Below are 16,695 nucleotides of genomic sequence, written 5' to 3'. Positions count from 1 at the left end.
TTGTCTCCTAAAGGGGATTTTATATTTTAAAAAATCCCTAATTTCTTTAGGTTTATAGGCCGTGTACTTTTTTAAGTGAATCTACTCTTTTAAATTGGTCTTATCAACTTACAAATGAAACCAAATTGCTGGAGATATATTTGGATCTGTTTACCTTGTTCCTATTTGGTTATCCTCCTCTTTTTAGTAGATATTTTAACAATAGGACAAAATTTCAAGTGTATTTCTTTGACTTTAGGAAACTTGCAATTTGTTTAGAGCAGTTTTTTCTCCCATGTCAGCTTCAAAATAAAAGGGTTGAATAATTTTGGAGCAGAATATCTCAATATTGATAATGTTAACAAGCAGGGACTTTGGAGACAGACTTTTCTGGGTTTGAATCCAAGCTGATTATCACTTACCGGTTGTGTCATTTAGGCACATGAGACTTTTTTTCCTTAGTAAAATGGGGTGTCACGAGGTTTAAAAGAAGTGATATTTGGAACTAGCTTGGTACATAGTAATTTCTTAAGCAGCTGATGCTGCTGCGGCTACTACTACTATTTCATGAGGAAGGTGGCTTTGGGAAAAGAATAAACAAAGAATTATTTTATTCATCTTGTTTGATTAGTTGGCTCTATCCTTTTATAATATGGAAGCCATTGGGAATTAACCCCAGGCTAATGATCAGAGGGAATTCTCATTTGGGGCTATCAGCCCTAGCAAAATGCATGTTCTGTTTCTTTTCTGAAAAGAGGAAATTACTAGTTTTTCATTCCATCTCTTATCTTTTTAAGATTAGTCATCTTTAAGTATATAACATCTATTATCAGTATGGAGTGTTTGGAAAGCTTCCTGTTTACTCCAGTGCATCCCTGATAAAGGATGTAGATAGTCATCTTATTGTTATTTCATTAAATAAACATGGCCTGCTTCATATAAACATCTTTGTTCTAATAATGCAGTCTCATACTCAAGGTGTGACTGTGTGGCAACTTTCTGGCTTATGTGGTATTTGGAGACCAGAAGATATAAAATTAGTTGAGCAAGTGGGTCTCTTTATCCTGCTCAAAGCCTTTCCAGCACCTTCCATACCACTTTGAGTTTCCCTCTGGAAGCCTTACTGATGTTTAAGTTACATGTTGATACTCACTTTCCTTTGTGCTTCTTTTTCTCTTTCCTGGACAGAAACCAAAACCCAAATCCCGGCCATCCATCACAAAGGCAACCTGGGAGAGTAACTATTTTGGAGTGCCCTTAACAACTGTCGTGACTCCAGAGAAGCCAATCCCCGTTTTTATTGAAAGATGTATTGAGTACATTGAAGCCACAGGTAAGAGTGTTACCTCATAGCAGTTTATTCCTTTCATTGTCTACAGGATGCTTTCTGGAGGGCTAAGCCATCTGGAGATGCTGCAGTCAGTTATTGTTTAGTTTGAGTTGCTGTCGGAGAAGGAGCTGAGCAATCCTGACAGCTAAGAGTATGGATACTCCATTTTCATGCAGTTTTGAGCCTTTTTGCGGCATTTATTAGAACTTGATATATGCAGGGGCAGTTATGTCCTCGGGACTGCATTTGTGGCTTATTGGGTACTTTCTCTGTACTCCCTCAGTACCCTGTCATAGCATGCAGCACTCTGGTTATCAGTTGCCTGTCTGTGTCCCCTACAGATCTGTAAGCTCCTTAGGGCAGGGAAAGTCTTTTGTCATCATGTCTTCAACACCATACTGGACAATACTATATTTTGATTTCAAAAAATGATTGAGTAGTTGTGGCTGTTACAGCCCTTGGCATTGCTCAGGTGCCTGAGACTCATGTATTGATAGGATTTTTTTCTGAAGTTAAAAAAAAAAACTGAGGATGCCAGGTTATCTTCTGGTAGTGGAGCTGAATTTCAGCTCCACTGACAACTTGTTGTTGCACAGGCAGTCTGTCTTAAAATTTTTGACATTGTTCTTGAAATGACAACATTTTACTTGTATTAAACCCATGTGTTTCATTCATTTAGCACTTCCATGTGTCTCTTTGGCCTTCCAGTTTCACACCGTTGTTTCCCTCATTTTTCTCCTGGATGCTTTCAAAACTGATGATCTTTGAGGAGAAAGTGGCATAACATGCTAATGTGGATTCTTGAGCACTAATAGTTGAGTCCAAGAATATGGGTTTAAATTGATTTGAAATTAAGGCAGGGATTACAGCCTCCCTGCGTGTTCCTTCCAATTCCAGTGTTATTTATAATAATATTAAGTGTTGTGTGGTGTGATCATTTCAGTAGCATCAAATGAAGCTGAGTGACAGTGATAATATTTACTTAGGATGTTGCAAATTAGGGAAGATAGCTTTTTTTTTTTTTTTTAAAGATGACCGGTAAGGGGATCTCAACCCTTGGCTTGGTGTTGTCAGCACCACACTCAGCCAGTGAGCCAACCGGCCATCCCTATATAGGATCCGAACCCGTGGCCTTGGTGTTATCAGCACCACACTCTCCCGAGTGAGCCACGGGCCGGCCCGGAAGATAGCTTTTAAGTTGAAACCTGCCAGAGACTTTGTAGTTACTTCCAGGGTTTTCTATGTGACACCCCAGAGATTCAACTTATGATTATGATTCAACTTACTTATGATTATGATTCAACTTACTTATGATTATGCAATAAGTAATTTGCATAATCATAGCAGATCTGCAGCTTTGTTTATCCATTCTGTACCCAAAGCCTTTTCTCAGTGTCCATCTTTTTGACACTGTTTTTTGTTTTCTTTTGTTTTTGGTGGCTGGCTGGTAGAGGGAACTGAACCCTTGACCTTGGTGTTATCAGCAAACTAACTAGCTCAGCAAACTGGCCAGCCCTTGACACTGGTTTTATATGAATTCCTTCCTGGCACCGCTCTCTTGGACATGGAGAAAATCTGCAGAAAGCAAATTTGAGTGGTTGAAGCCTCTCCTTGTTGAACCAACACTTCAGAGAGTTTGTGTCATTTTCATGAGTGGAGGTGGGGAGCATTTTTTCCCTTTTTATTTTTTAATTAATTAATTGATTGATTAATTTGGCTTAAACAATGGAAACTTATTTTCTTATAGTTCTGGAAAGTAGAAGTCCAAGATCAAAGTTCTGGCCAGTTCAGTTTCTGGCAAGGGCCCTCTTCCCAGCTTGTGGATGGCTGTGTTCTCACTGTGTCCTCACATAGCCTTTCATCGATGCATACATGTGAAGAGAGAAAGGAAGGAGGAGAAAGGTTTTTCTTCTTGTAAGGACACTAATCCTTTCAGATCAGGGCCGCACACTTATGACCTCATTTAACCTTAATTACTTCCTTACTCCAAATATACCACAGTAGTAGTTAGGGCTTCAACATATGAATGGGGGGGCAGGACACAAACATTCAGTTCATAACATGTACTTTTAAAATTAAGGTGATATTCACATCATGTTTTGAAATTAAAAATTACATTGTAAGCGTTTTTATCTTAAGAACTATTATAAAACATCATTTTTTGTTGTCTGAATGGCATTACATTATATAAATGTAACACAATTTTTTAAACCAATATACTGTTATTGAACATTTAGATGGTTCTGGTAGCTGCTGGTAGAAATGGTGCTTCAGTGAATGTACTAATTTCTAAATGTTTGTTCGTATCTATCATTATTTCCTTAGAATAAGTTCCTTGAAATGGAATTGATAAAAATCCCAGATTATTTAAAATTTTAAAGCTTTTTATTTATATTACTAGATTTCCCTCTGCTACATTCCTTTCAGAAATGTATAAAAAATATCTTCCTCAGAACCTCACCAATACTATGGGTTTTTTTTGTTTGTTTGTTTGTTTTAAAGATGACCAGTAAGGGGATCTTAACCCTTGACTTGGTGTTGTCAGCACCATGCTCTCTGAAGTGAGCTAATCGGCCATCCCTATATAGGGATCCAAACCCATGGCCTTGGTGTTATCAGCACCACACTCTCCCAAGTGAGCAATGATGTTTAAAAAAAATGTATCCTATTATGTAATTTTGTGGCTTTTTAGTTTAAAAGGTTGAGAATATATTATTATGTTTATTGGCCATATTTTTTGCTCATTTTTTAATTTGATATGGTCATTTTATTGACATCTAAAATAGCTCTTAATATATTGAGAATAATAGTCCCATATCATTTGTTCCCTATTTTTCCCTTTAACTTTTAATTTTTCTTTTGGTGTTTTTTGATGTGTGTGTATTCTCAACTTTTTATTATAATTTCAGATTTACTCATATAGGGAAATTACAAAAATTGAAAGTTGTACCAAATTATAAATTACAAAAATTTCCAGGTTCCCTGAATGTTAACATTTTACGACATTTGCTTTATCATTCTTTCTCTATATGTGTGTATCTTTATCTATATGTGTGTAAATACTTGAAAGTTGCAGATATGATACACCTTTACTTATAAGTATTTCAGTATTTCCTAAAAACATTCTCATACAGAACCACCATGTATTTATCAAAATTAGGAAAATAACGTTAGATAATCTATCTATAATCTATAGACATTTTCATTTAATTAGTTGTCCTACTAATATCCTTTATAGCAACAGACAAAAATTTTTTTTGATCCAGGACCTCATCCTACACCGCATATTACATTTAGTTGTCAAATCTCTTTAGTCTCCTTTAACCTGGAACAGTTTAGTTTGTTTTATGTGACCTTGATAGTTTTAAAGAGTACAGGTCAGTTCTTGGTTTTTGTTTGTTTGTTTGATGTTTCCGCATGATTAGATTCTGGTTATCCACTTTTGGCAGGAACAGAGGGCAGTGATGCTGTGTCCTAGGTGCATCACCTTGGGAGACGTGATGTTGATATGTCCCGTCACTGGCGCTTGTCTGCCAGGCTTCTCAGCTATAGAGCTACTCACTTCCCCTTTGTAATTAAGAAGTATTTTGTAGGGAGATGTTTTGAAACTGTGTAAGTAGTAGGTTTCTGCTAATACTTTCACCCACTGATTTGGGCATTCATTAATGACTTGGCTGGGACCGTGATCACCATAGTTTTTCTACCTCCCTTATTCCTCCAGCACTTACTGGTATTCTCCAGTCAGGAAGAGCTTGCCCTTCCTAGCTGAGCACATCTGTGGGCTTGACCTCCCCTGCCTTTCTTACTTTTCTAACTCTTAAACTTTCTACTCTGCATGATTAGCTTTTTTATATCTAGTGACGAAATGATAGCTCTCCTTGCTGTTCTATTTGTAAATTCTTTCAGTTATGAAGACCTCTTCTACCCTGCCACTACCAAGCTGCTGCTTCTCTTAAAACTCATTTAGATTGCTCCACTGCCCACCTGTCCCCAAACGCTTAGAGCTTCAGGGTCATCTGTGACTCATCTGATCAAGCTCCAAGTGTGTCAGTTCTCCTTCGTCATTTCTTGGCTCTGTCTCCTCCACTTCATTTCCACTGCCCCACTGTCACCCACCTCATCAGTCCGTCTTATTTATGACAGTACTTCTGTTGAAAAACTTCTCCTTGCTTCCTCCTTGCTTACTAGAAGCAGGCCACACTCTTGACACCTCCTGTTCATTTGTAGGACTATTATGCTGGCATCTCTGCCTGCCTTCCTCCCTCTCCGTTTTCTTTCCCTCCCCCTGCTTCCCTCTTCCTTTTCTGTCTTTCCTTCCTTTCTTTGTTTTTTATACACTTCAAGCATTAATTTTTAAATCATTTTACAAGAATATAAACAATATATCAAAAGGATATGAACCAAGCAGAATTTGTTTCTCTGCCTTTTGGGTATGCCCTTCATGTGGATTGAAATGTGTCCCATGCTCCTTCTTGTGTCTGGAACTTATCCTTGTTCTTTAAGACTCCCCCACTCCCAATAGCACTTTGAATGTAACTTCCCCGGGGGTTCTTCTCCGGCAAATTTCACCTTCTTGAGAATGAGATTCTGTATTCTCGTCTCCCTAGAGCCTGGTACACCATGTTATTGATTAAATAAGAGGTTCAACCTGGAATACTTTCATTCCGTTGTTTTCTTCTCTTTCTTTCCTTCGTTCTTTTTTTTTTTTTTTTTGGCAGCCAGCCGCGCGTGTGTGTGCGTGCGTGCGTGCGTGCGTGTGTGTGTTGGGGAGGATATCTTTGTACTCCCTTATTTCCTAAAAGAACTTTTTTCTCTTTTATAAAATTAAAGCATGTTCATTGTAGAAATTAACAAAAGGCAAAAACTGTGAAAAAGAATTTAAAAATTCGTGATTCATTTCACTTAGTGAAAACCACTGTTAATGATTTGGTATATTCTTTATGGTCTTATATCTCTGCAAATACATGTTTTTATTTTTACATAATTCAGAGTATGCAGTACAATAGCTCTCATTTTTTTTATAAGCATAGCCTTCTTAGATGAGGCAAAAGAGCCTAATTTCACTAGCTCACCTACTCTTGTTTTCCAGTCGAAAAAGAATTCAGTAACCAAGAGTTGGGTTGGAGGATCATTTTTTTGAGAACCATCACTTTTTAAACAAGACATTGTTTTGTGAGCATGTTACTCTGTCATTAAATACTCTGTGAAAACATGACTTTTAAAAAAAATTTAAATTGACAAAAATTATATATATTTATCATGTACTTTTTTTTTTCTTGGCAGCTGGCTGGTATAGGGATCTTTGATCTTGGTGTTATCAGCACCAAGCTCTCCCAAATGAGCTAACCGGCCAGCCCCCATGTTGTTTTGAAGTATGGAAAACATGACTGCATTATGCATTGTTGCTTAATGTTGTGTAAGTGGCTGTATTGCAGATTGTTTAACCATTCCCTTGTTTTGTTGGACCCTTATAGCATTTTTTCCTATTATACTTAAAGAAGAATAGTTAGGACAGACCTTTTGGAGTAGTAGCAGAATCTTTGGTCTGCCATTTGCTCATCTGAAAATGAAAGTGATGACAGAACTTGCCTCGTAGAGGGGCTCTCCTGCATCACTCAGGAGACTCACACGTGAGGCGTTTAGTGTAGCTCCTGGCACGCAGGAGTGCTTAGTGAGTCCTAACCATGGCTGTTAGATTCACTAATAGTGCTTTTGGTCTTTCTTCCTATTGACAGTCAGACTTTAGAGTTAAGTGTAAATACTCATGACTGTTTATTCTTTTTCCCCCAGCTTTTCAATTCGAAGATGGAAAAACCTATTGAAAAGTTGAAAAAGTTCTTCAGTGATCACCCTGTATTCACCAGCTGTTAACATTTTGCTACCTTTTTCTTTTCTTCCCCTAATTTCTATTGTTAAACTACTTGAAAGCAAACTGCAAACGCCATGTCACTTTCATTCCTGTAAAGTCTTTAAGCTTAGGAATATATGCTGACTTTCTCCCCCAGGCTGGACAATTAGCTCATCTGGTTGGAGTGTAGCCTTCTAACACCAATGTCATGGGTTCAGATCAACATACCAGCTAGCCACCAAAAATAGATAAAAATAAATAAATAATAAAATAACGCAGCCATGGGTTGGGGCCCTGCTGCATCCAACCCCAATAAAAGTAATTCCAACCTTAAAAAAATAAAATAAAGACTTCCCCCCCCGTAACTGCAGTAACATTACTATTTAAGAATATTTGTATTAATAATAGTATTTCATATATAGTCCATGTTTAAATTTACTCAGTTAACTTAAAACTGTCTGTTATTGTTGAGTTTTTTGTTTTAGGATCCAATCAATATTCACACTGCATTTGGCTATTGCCTCTTTATCCCTTTCAGTCTAAAACTGACCTCACTGCCTTTTTTTTTTTTTTTTTTTTTATGATGACCTTTTTTGAAGAGTCTAGATAGTTATCTTGTAGAATGTCCCCTTCATGTAGTATGCTGTCTGGACTTTTTTGTCATCCCCAGTTCCCTTCCAGCACCACCTATGGTCACCTCAAAGCATAGCCCCTGGCTGAGCACCCAGGAGTGAACTGCTGCCTCCCTTTTGGACAGGGCACATCTGTGAATTGGGCTTAGGGGTCTATGTAAGATTGTGTTGAATGGTTGAATGAATTGTGAGCTAGTGTTTTCCCCAGCTCTGACTGACTTATACCAAACTTGCACTTTTCTTATGGAAAACTGCCACCTAACCTCCCATCCTATCTCATGGTAGGAGTTGCAGTGTGACTGCTCATTTTTCACAAGGTAGTCAGGCAGCTAGCTAATTGGAAGTGACATTCCCAGTGAAACTTGTTTGCCCAGGCTGGTCCAAGCAGTCCAAAGTCAGAAGTCACTGTGTCCCTGTTTTTTTGTCCATCTGATTTTCAACAGCTGCCAGGCTTCAAGGCTTGTCCTGGCAAATAAAACATTGCATTATTGGGGCTGCTTAAATAACTGGTTAGCTCAGTTATTTAAGAGTGTGATGTTGATAGTACCAAGGTCAAGGGTTTGGATCCCCATACTGGCCAGCTGCCCAAAAAGCAAAAACAAAAAACCATTGCATTATCATTTTTGAGGGCAGAAATTGGGCATTGACACTCCTACTGAGGTGATGGGAAAGAGCCTCAATGCTGCCTGCTCCCCTCTCAGCATAGTCAGCAGCACAGCAGGAGGAATGTAGAAAACAGACAGGTAAGACCAAAACCTTGTGGTGGAAAGGAGGATGGCACAACCATTTACATGCATTGGGACAACTTGAACCATCCCATCGCCTTAAAAATATTTCTCAATTACAAGAGTGTATGCTTACTCACTGTAAAACAAATTAATCTTTATAGCTATGTCTAATAGAAAGTGAAAGTCCCTTATAATCCCAAACTCCAGAAGTAATCTCCATTAATAGTTCAGTTATGCTTTCTGCTCACACTAGTTCCCCAAAATGTTTAAATGGGATCATGTCCATGATGTCCCACACCTTGTTTGTTTGTATGTTTTAACTTAACATTGTATACCTTGGGCCTCATCTTCTTAATTCCATCTCCAGGCCAACTGCATTTTAGTTTTCAGTATGAGAAGAGGGCAACAAAAGTTGGTACAAGAGAGGTGTCTCTGGGACTGTGGGAAGAGAAGCCTTGTTTGCAGAGGTGGCACATGGCAGGTTCCTGTGATATAGTTTGTGAATAAATTGCCAATTCCCTCTAAGCACGCATCACAAGAAAATGTCCAGTAGGTAGAACAGCTTTCAGATTGATCTACAGATGCTTTTAGGCCAGCCCAGGCCCAGGGACAGCCTCTGTGCTTACTGTGCTAATAGGATATTAGATTTTCACTCTCTAGGCTCCGGTTACATGGACAGGCTGGGAGAGGGCATGTCACTACCACAGCTGCTCTGGGACCTCCACTGAGAGCAGTGGGAGGGGTGTGGGAGACCTGGAAGTCAGACTGATTTTATATTTCTGGCTTAAATGCTTTTTCCTCCAGTTTTTATCTAAGGAAAATTGGTCAAGGCAATGGAGTAGTCACTGCTCCCTTCTATAACAATATGACTCCTAAGTGGCAGAGAACATTGGCCAAGGTAATCTGTGCTCTTTGATCCATGGCAGGAAGTAGGAATATTCAATTCTGTGAAGTTTATCTTGCTGGGGGGGTGGGGGGTGTTACTTTTGGTGCCTGCTCGCAGTCCTCCTGAGAATTATTTCTCAGAGGGCCAGCACGTGGCTCACTTGGGAGAGAGTGGTGCAGACAGCACCAAGGCTGTGGGTTTGGATCCCTACATAGGGATGGCTGGTTTGCTCGCTTGGGAGAGCGTGGTGCTGACAACACCAAGTCAAGGGTTAAGGTCCCCTTACCGGTCATCTTTTTAAAAAGAAAAATAAAATAAAATAAATAATTTCTCAGGATGAAGTGCACTCTTTACTGCTCATGGTGGTTACAAGACTAACGTTTTAAATCCAGGGTCTCTGGGCCAAATTTGAGTCCAGGCTTCCTACAGTTCTGGAAATATCCATGTCCTACAGCATAGGAACCCCCTGAGGGAGCTTCCACATGTCTGCTCCCCACATGCAAAGGTCTCCACATCCTGGAGCCTGAATGAGAAGTGCCCTGCTGGCCTTGGCTCTGATGCAGTGTCCCCCAGGCCCCCAGCCACTCCTCAGTCTCACTTGGTAGCCATTTAACTACAAACAGCATTCTTTAGGCATGTTGCTTTGAATAATATGTGAAACCAAACCTCCTTGCTCCATCTTTTTGTGATTTTTAACCTTTTTTTTTTTGGTCAGGCGAGGGGGCAGGGAAACAGTGATAGAAGTGGTTTCCCATGCAGCTAGTCCTTTTCTTAATGGTTTTGCTTACTGAGAGGTGACCAATCCCCAGCACCTCTAGCAAGTGCGGCAGAGGGTTGAGAAGGTGAATTGTTCCCAGAGAGAAGCAGTTTCCCTGGGGCAGAAGGAACCTGTTTTATTTATTTATTTATTTATTTATAAATGTTTTTTGTTCTGTTTTTATTGGTTATGAATATTCATGGGGTACAAAGCAGATTGTCACCACTCTGCCTAAGATGTGATGGCCAGATCCATACTGGCAGCATGTCCATTAACACAAATGGTGATTATACCCTGTGTCCCCCACCCAATTATCCCCTCGGTTATCCCCTCAATTATCCCCCAACCTCCTTCCCCATTCCCCTTTCCCAACTCCACTTTGTATCCCTAGGTATGTTCTCTCCCTCTGCAAGTCCAGTGCACCACTGTGCTTTCTTTCCTTTCTTCTTTATCTCTCAGCTCCCAGTTATGAAAAAGTACATATGGTATTTATCCCTCTGTGCATTGCTTATTTCACGCAACATAAGTTTCTCCAAGCTCATCCACGTTGTTGCAAATAGGAAGATTTCATTCTTTTTTATGGCAGAGTAGTATTCTGTGGTGTATATATACCACAGTCTCCTTATTCAATCATCCATCAATGGACATTTAGGTTGGTTCCATATCTTCCCTATTGGGAACAGAGCTGCGATGAACATGGGAGTGCAGGTATCCCTTCGACCTGATGATTTCCATTCCTTTGGGTATATATCCAGAAATGGGATTGCTGAATCATATGGAGGATCTATCTATAGTTGTTTGAGAAACCTCCATACTGTTTTCCATAGTGGTTGTACTAATTTACAGTCCCACCAACAATGTAGGAGTGTTCTCTTCTCTCCACATCCTCACCAGCATTTGTTATTCCCATTCTTTTTTTACAATAGCCAGTCTAACTGGGGTGAGATGATATCTGAATGTGGTTTTAATTTGCATTTCCCAGATGACTAGTGATGTTGAACATTTTTTTCATGTACCTATTGGCCATTTTTATGTCTTCCTTTGAAAAATGTCTATTCAGTTCCTTTGCCCATTTTTTAATTGGGTTATTTGTTTTTTAACTGTATAATTGCTTGAATTCCTTGTATATTATGGATATTAATCCCTTGTCAGATGCATAGTTAGCAAAAATTTTCTCCCACTCTGTAGTTTGTCGTTTCACTCTTGATTGTTTCCTTTGCTGTGCAGAAGCTCTTTAGTTTGATATAGTACCATTTGTTTATTTTTTCTTTTGTTGCTTGTGCTTTTGGGCTCATGTTCATAAAGTCTGCCCAGACCTAGTCCCTGAAGTGTTTCACCTATATTTTCCCTGAGTAATTTTAAAGTTTCAGGTCTTATACTTAAGTCTTTAATCCATTTTGAGTAGAAGGCCCCTGTTTTATATCTTGAATTACAATCTATTCCAACCATTCCTTATAAATAACTGGTAGGCCACGGTTTTGTTAGTGCATATTAATTTCAGTTAGTCCACATGGAATGAAAAACTCCCAGAAGTCAAAGAAGCCTGGCAGCTGTTGAAAATAATAATGCCAAAGATGGTCTGCCATCACGTTCACTCACCCCACTTTCTGTTCCTTGCACATTTATTGAGTGTTGCTGTGATCTAGGCATTGTTCTGGACACTTGGTGTACGTGATCTCATTTCAAAAGATATTGTTTGGTTGCTCTAGGAACCCAGGTGTGGTGGGAAGCTGGCCCTTGGGAGGGGGTCAAGGTACATCCCAGGTTTTTTTTGTTTTTTGTTTTGGCAACTGGCCAGTACAGGGATCGAATCTTGGACCTTGGTGTTGTCAGTACCATGCTGTAACCAACCAAGCTAACCAGCCAGCCCACATCTCAATCTTTTGTCACTGTACAGAGGACATCAGGGTCAGTAAAGTGCAGGGTTAGCCTGACTGGAGGGAAGGTGGCAGCATTTACATTCCCTTCCTCTACTCTCTTGGGAAGAATCCTGCATAAAACCTGGTGACAGAACTGGGGCTCTGCCTCTCATGGCACCTGCCTGGGCACAATATTTTAGCTGCAGTTCACATTCATTTTCAAAAGCCCTTGGCTGGAGGGCTTGGTTGAATGAGGAAATCCAGGATATGGGACCAGGTGGTTGTAGAAAGAAACTTCCTGATAACTCATAAATCTGGTAATAATTAGCTTACCATCTTTTTGTGTAGGGGTGGGTGACAGATTTCATTCATTCAACCAGTATTTATTGAATGTTCATGTAAATTAAGCACTTACTGTTTGCTAGGTACTGTGGTGAACTCAACGTGGCCCTCATGGTATCCAGGAATAGAAAAGATAGATATAATCACACAAATGTATAATTAACCAGGCAAGGAACATCATTGGATTTTAAAATCGTTAGGGAGTAAAATGACTGGCAGGACCAAGTGTTGGTGAGGATATGTAGCAATTAGAACCCTCACACACTGCTGATGGGAATGTAAAAGTGTAGAATTGCTTTGGAAAACTCTTTAGCAATTTATTAAAAAGTTAAACATACTTACCATTCCACTTTTAGGTATTTGCCTAAGAGAAATGAAAACATATGTACACAGAAAGACTTGTACTCGACTCTTTCTAGCAGCTTTGTTCATGAGAGCCCCAAACTGGAAACCACCCAAAGGTCCATCAGCAGTGAATTAAAAAAACTGTGGTACATCCATCCAGTGTAGCAGTACTCCGTGATCAAAAGGAATTAAATACTGCTACATGCAACAGCATGGTTGAATCTCACAGTCATTCTGGTGACAGCGATAGAAACCAGACAAAAAAGACTACAAATTATGATTCTGTGTCTATAAAGCTCTGGAAAATGCAAACTATAGTGACAGTAAGCAGATCAATAGTAGCTCGAAAGCTGGGGTGGCAACAAGAATTAATTGCAGAGGGGCATGAGAAAACTTTGGGGGGTGGTGAAAATATTCCATATTTTGATCGTGGTGATAATTTCACTCATGTATGCATATTTCAAAATTATCAAATTGCACACTTTAAATGGATAAAGTTTATTGTATGTAAGTTATGCCTCACTAAAGTTGATTTCATTTATTTATTTTGATGGCTGGCCAGTATGGGGATCCAAACCCTTGACCTTGGTGTTATAACACTGCACTCTAACCAACTGAGCTAACTGGCCAACCCTAAAAGTTGATTTTAAAAACTAAAAAAATAAAAAATAAAAACAGGGAATGGTTTTGAGGGAACTTGATATTTACATGATGTAGTGGATTGAATTATGTTCCCCCAAAACTCACTGGAACTTGAATTGTGTCCCCCAAGTTTTACGTATTAGAAACTTAGCCCCCACTGTGACTGTTAAAAGGGTGGGAAATCCTATTATGGTAATCTAAAGGTGGAGCCTTGAAGAGGTGATTGGATTGCAGGACCATGCAGTAGTGAATGGATTAAAAATGGTGATAAGGGGCGTGGTTCTGAGGGCTTTAAAAGAAGAAGAAAGTCTCTCTGCTCTCTCTGCTTCCACCATCTTGCAGTGTGAGGCCACTGGGTCATTGTTGCCACCACCAAGACCCTCACCAGCTATGTTCCCTGGACTTCAGACTTACCAGTCTAAAACTATAAGCAACAATTTCATTTTTCATTATAAATCACCCAGTTTCATATATTTTGTTATAAGCAACAAAAATGGACTGATACACATGATCTCAAAATATTACCCAACAGATTAATTCCTAATTACAAAGGGGGACTGTACCTTTATAATGGAGAGATCTGGAGGTTACCACCTTAACAGTTATTAGACTTAACATCTTCATTAGCAATTCAACCTAACATTATGTGCCTTCTTGCCAAATATATTTAATCTGAACCTTACCACGAGGACACAGACAAATCCAGAATGTGATACTTTTTACAAGACAACTGGACTGAACTTGACAAAAAAATCAGTATCATCAATGCTATGTATGGAAACTTGAAGAAAAAAAAAAGTTAGCGTCATAAAGAAGAAAAGAGTTTGAGAGCCTAAGGCAACTTCTCTATTTATATAACTTGAACCCCTTTGCATTCGCGTAGCCAAATGTTAAGGCCATGAGCTTTGGAGTCACACCTGGCATCTTGACTGCCATGCAGTAGTAGCTGGCCAACTATAGGCATGAAACTTAAACTGTCAAAGCGTCATTTTCCTGTTCCTTCAAATTGGGAGTAAAAACAGCTCTTTCAAAGGATGTTTTGGGGGCTGACTGGCTGCTCAGTTGGTTAGAGTGTAGCCTTATAACACCAAGTTTACAGGTTTGGATCCCTGTACCAGTCTAGTCACCAAAAGAAAAAGAAAAAAAAAAGGATGTTTCTGAGAATTAAGTAAAATCCTGTTTGTAATGTACTTAGCATGGTGCCTGACACATACTTATAGCTCAGTCAATACTAGCCATTATTTTGGTGGCTCCTATCAATGACTTGCTGTGGTGGTGGAAATCTTTAAGGATATTTGTGTAGGGGTAATGGATGTGATTGGGCAGTTTTCAAAAACTTCTCACTGAAGTATAATATATATTGAGAAAAGTGCACCCATCTTAAGTACAACTCAATGAATATCCACAACCTGAACGCACCTATGCAGCCAGTACCCAGATCAAGAAAAAAAGGCCCAGTCGGGGGGGGCGGGACACAGAAGGGCTGACCAGTGAGCTTAGTTGGTTAGAGCATGGTGCTGATAACACCAAGGTCAAGGGTTTGGATCCCCTTACTGGCCAGCCACCAAAAAAGAAAAGAAAAGAAACAGAAGATGATCTCCCTCTCAAATCCCCCTCCTCGTTTCTCCCCTCAACAAGGATAAGCAATATCCCGGCTTCGGACAGTATAGAATGGTTTTGCCTGCTTTTGTACTTTAAAAATGGAATCATACCAAATGCATATTTTTATGTCTGGCTTCTTTAACTCAACATTATGTTTCTGAGATTCATCTGAGGTAGAATACATAAATTCATCCATGGTTGTGTGTAATTGTATCCATAAATTCATCCATGGTCGTGTGTAATTGTAGATTGTTCACTCATTACTGTATATAGTCCCATCATGTGAATATTCTACAATTTATTTATTCCCTTCTATTCTTCCCGCACATTTAGGTACTTCACAGTTTGGGGCAGTTAGGAATAGTGCTGCTGTGAACATTCTTGTACGTTAATTTAGGGGCACATATATGTGCACTTTTGTTGGTATATACCTAGAAGTGAGGCAGTTTTGAATCATTCATTTTAGCATGTTGAACACGATGATTTGAAAGATGCCTTGAAGCACGTACCAGTCCCTGAAGAGAGAATAATCTGAAACTGAAAGCTGAAGCTGTAAGATCTCTGTGCTACCTTGATCTTGTAGGGGTAAGAGGGTGGTTCTGGTGAGGGTGAGTGTGGGTACGCAGAACGATCTCACACATCCTTGCAGCAGCTGGATCATTCCCATTTGCAAAGTGTGCCTAGCCGGATCCCCATTACTTTGTGGTGTAGCTCTTTTTGCTGTGACTAACTCTGTATTGCGAATTGAGACTGTGATTAGCACACATCTTGATAACCCCATGGTTTTTACTTGCTGAGCCGTCATAGGGTATTGCTCTCTGATTAAATTTTGGCCATTTGTGGCGCAGATAAGTAGGTGTTCTTATTAATACCTAGCAGTGAGACACAGGTCTTCACCAAGACTCAAAAAAAAAAGGTTCGGCCCTGCAGGCAGTTTGTGAGAAGGGGGGGGGAAGAGAGTTAGGAAGTGAGGCTCTTAACCCCAGTGTCTCTCCAGGGTCAGCACCAGCCCAGCAGCCATGGCTTGAGGGTTGTTGCTGTGAATCAGCTTGTCTGCATCATTGGCAGGTCAGAGGTGACCCTCAGCTCCTCGCTGCAAATGGAAGCCCTCTATAAAAACAGCCTTTGACAGAATACTTAGAGCTGTGACCTTCCTCCGATTAAGCTCATTTGTCTGAGCAAATGAGTAGAGTGCTTTCTGCGTGGCAGATTTAAATTTCACCTCTAATTGATGGTAGCATCTTTAGGGAAAAAAGCTTGCCATTAGATCAGACAGAGGCCTTTGGGAGACAACCTAGCAACAAACATATCCAGCGTAGATTAAGACAGGGAGTGAGGATGGGAAAGTATAGAATGCAGCTGTCACTAGTAACTGTGGAACGGGCCACAGAGAAGCCAAGTGAGGGCTTTTGCCACTTGTCCTTGGGGACTGTGTGCATGTGCAGATACATGTTATGTATATTTTGGTAGCCTTTTTTTTTTCTTGTTAGTGAGTAGTTCATACAGGATGAACCTGTAGCTAAACTGCCTGGATTCAGATCTCAGCTCTGCTGCTTATGAGCAAATGTTTAACTACTCCATGCCTTAGTTTCCTTAACTATGAAATGGGGATAATTATAGCACTTTGAGTCATTGAGATGATTTATGATAAAGACCTTATAACAGTATCTGGCAGTTTGTAAGTATTCAATTCCCTCACAATCAATTGCTGTTTTTGTTGTTATTGATATTACCTAAGATGCATC

General features: G+C 39.7%; 1 protein-coding gene across 4 annotated transcripts in view; it reads left to right on the top strand.

Moving 5' to 3' along the window:
• Positions 1 to 16,695, top strand: part of ARHGAP35 (Rho GTPase activating protein 35) — a 133,797-nt gene that overhangs the window by 67,048 nt on the left and 50,054 nt on the right. For 3 of the 4 annotated variants that reach the window (XM_063109410.1, XM_063109411.1, XM_063109412.1), the window contains exon 3: positions 1,168 to 1,312. In XM_063109410.1, coding sequence (XP_062965480.1) covers positions 1,168 to 1,312 — 145 coding nt within the window. Of the gene's footprint in view, positions 1 to 1,167; positions 1,313 to 7,099; positions 7,508 to 16,695 lie in introns of those variants that run through there. The other variant, XM_063109413.1, reaches the window with a different exon arrangement.

The sequence above is a fragment of the Cynocephalus volans genome, chromosome 10, assembly GCF_027409185.1.
Source record: "Cynocephalus volans isolate mCynVol1 chromosome 10, mCynVol1.pri, whole genome shotgun sequence".
Lineage (NCBI taxonomy): Eukaryota > Metazoa > Chordata > Mammalia > Dermoptera > Cynocephalidae > Cynocephalus > Cynocephalus volans.
The sequence above is the reverse complement of the archived record's forward strand: the minus strand, read 5'-3'. Positions and strand labels throughout refer to the sequence as shown.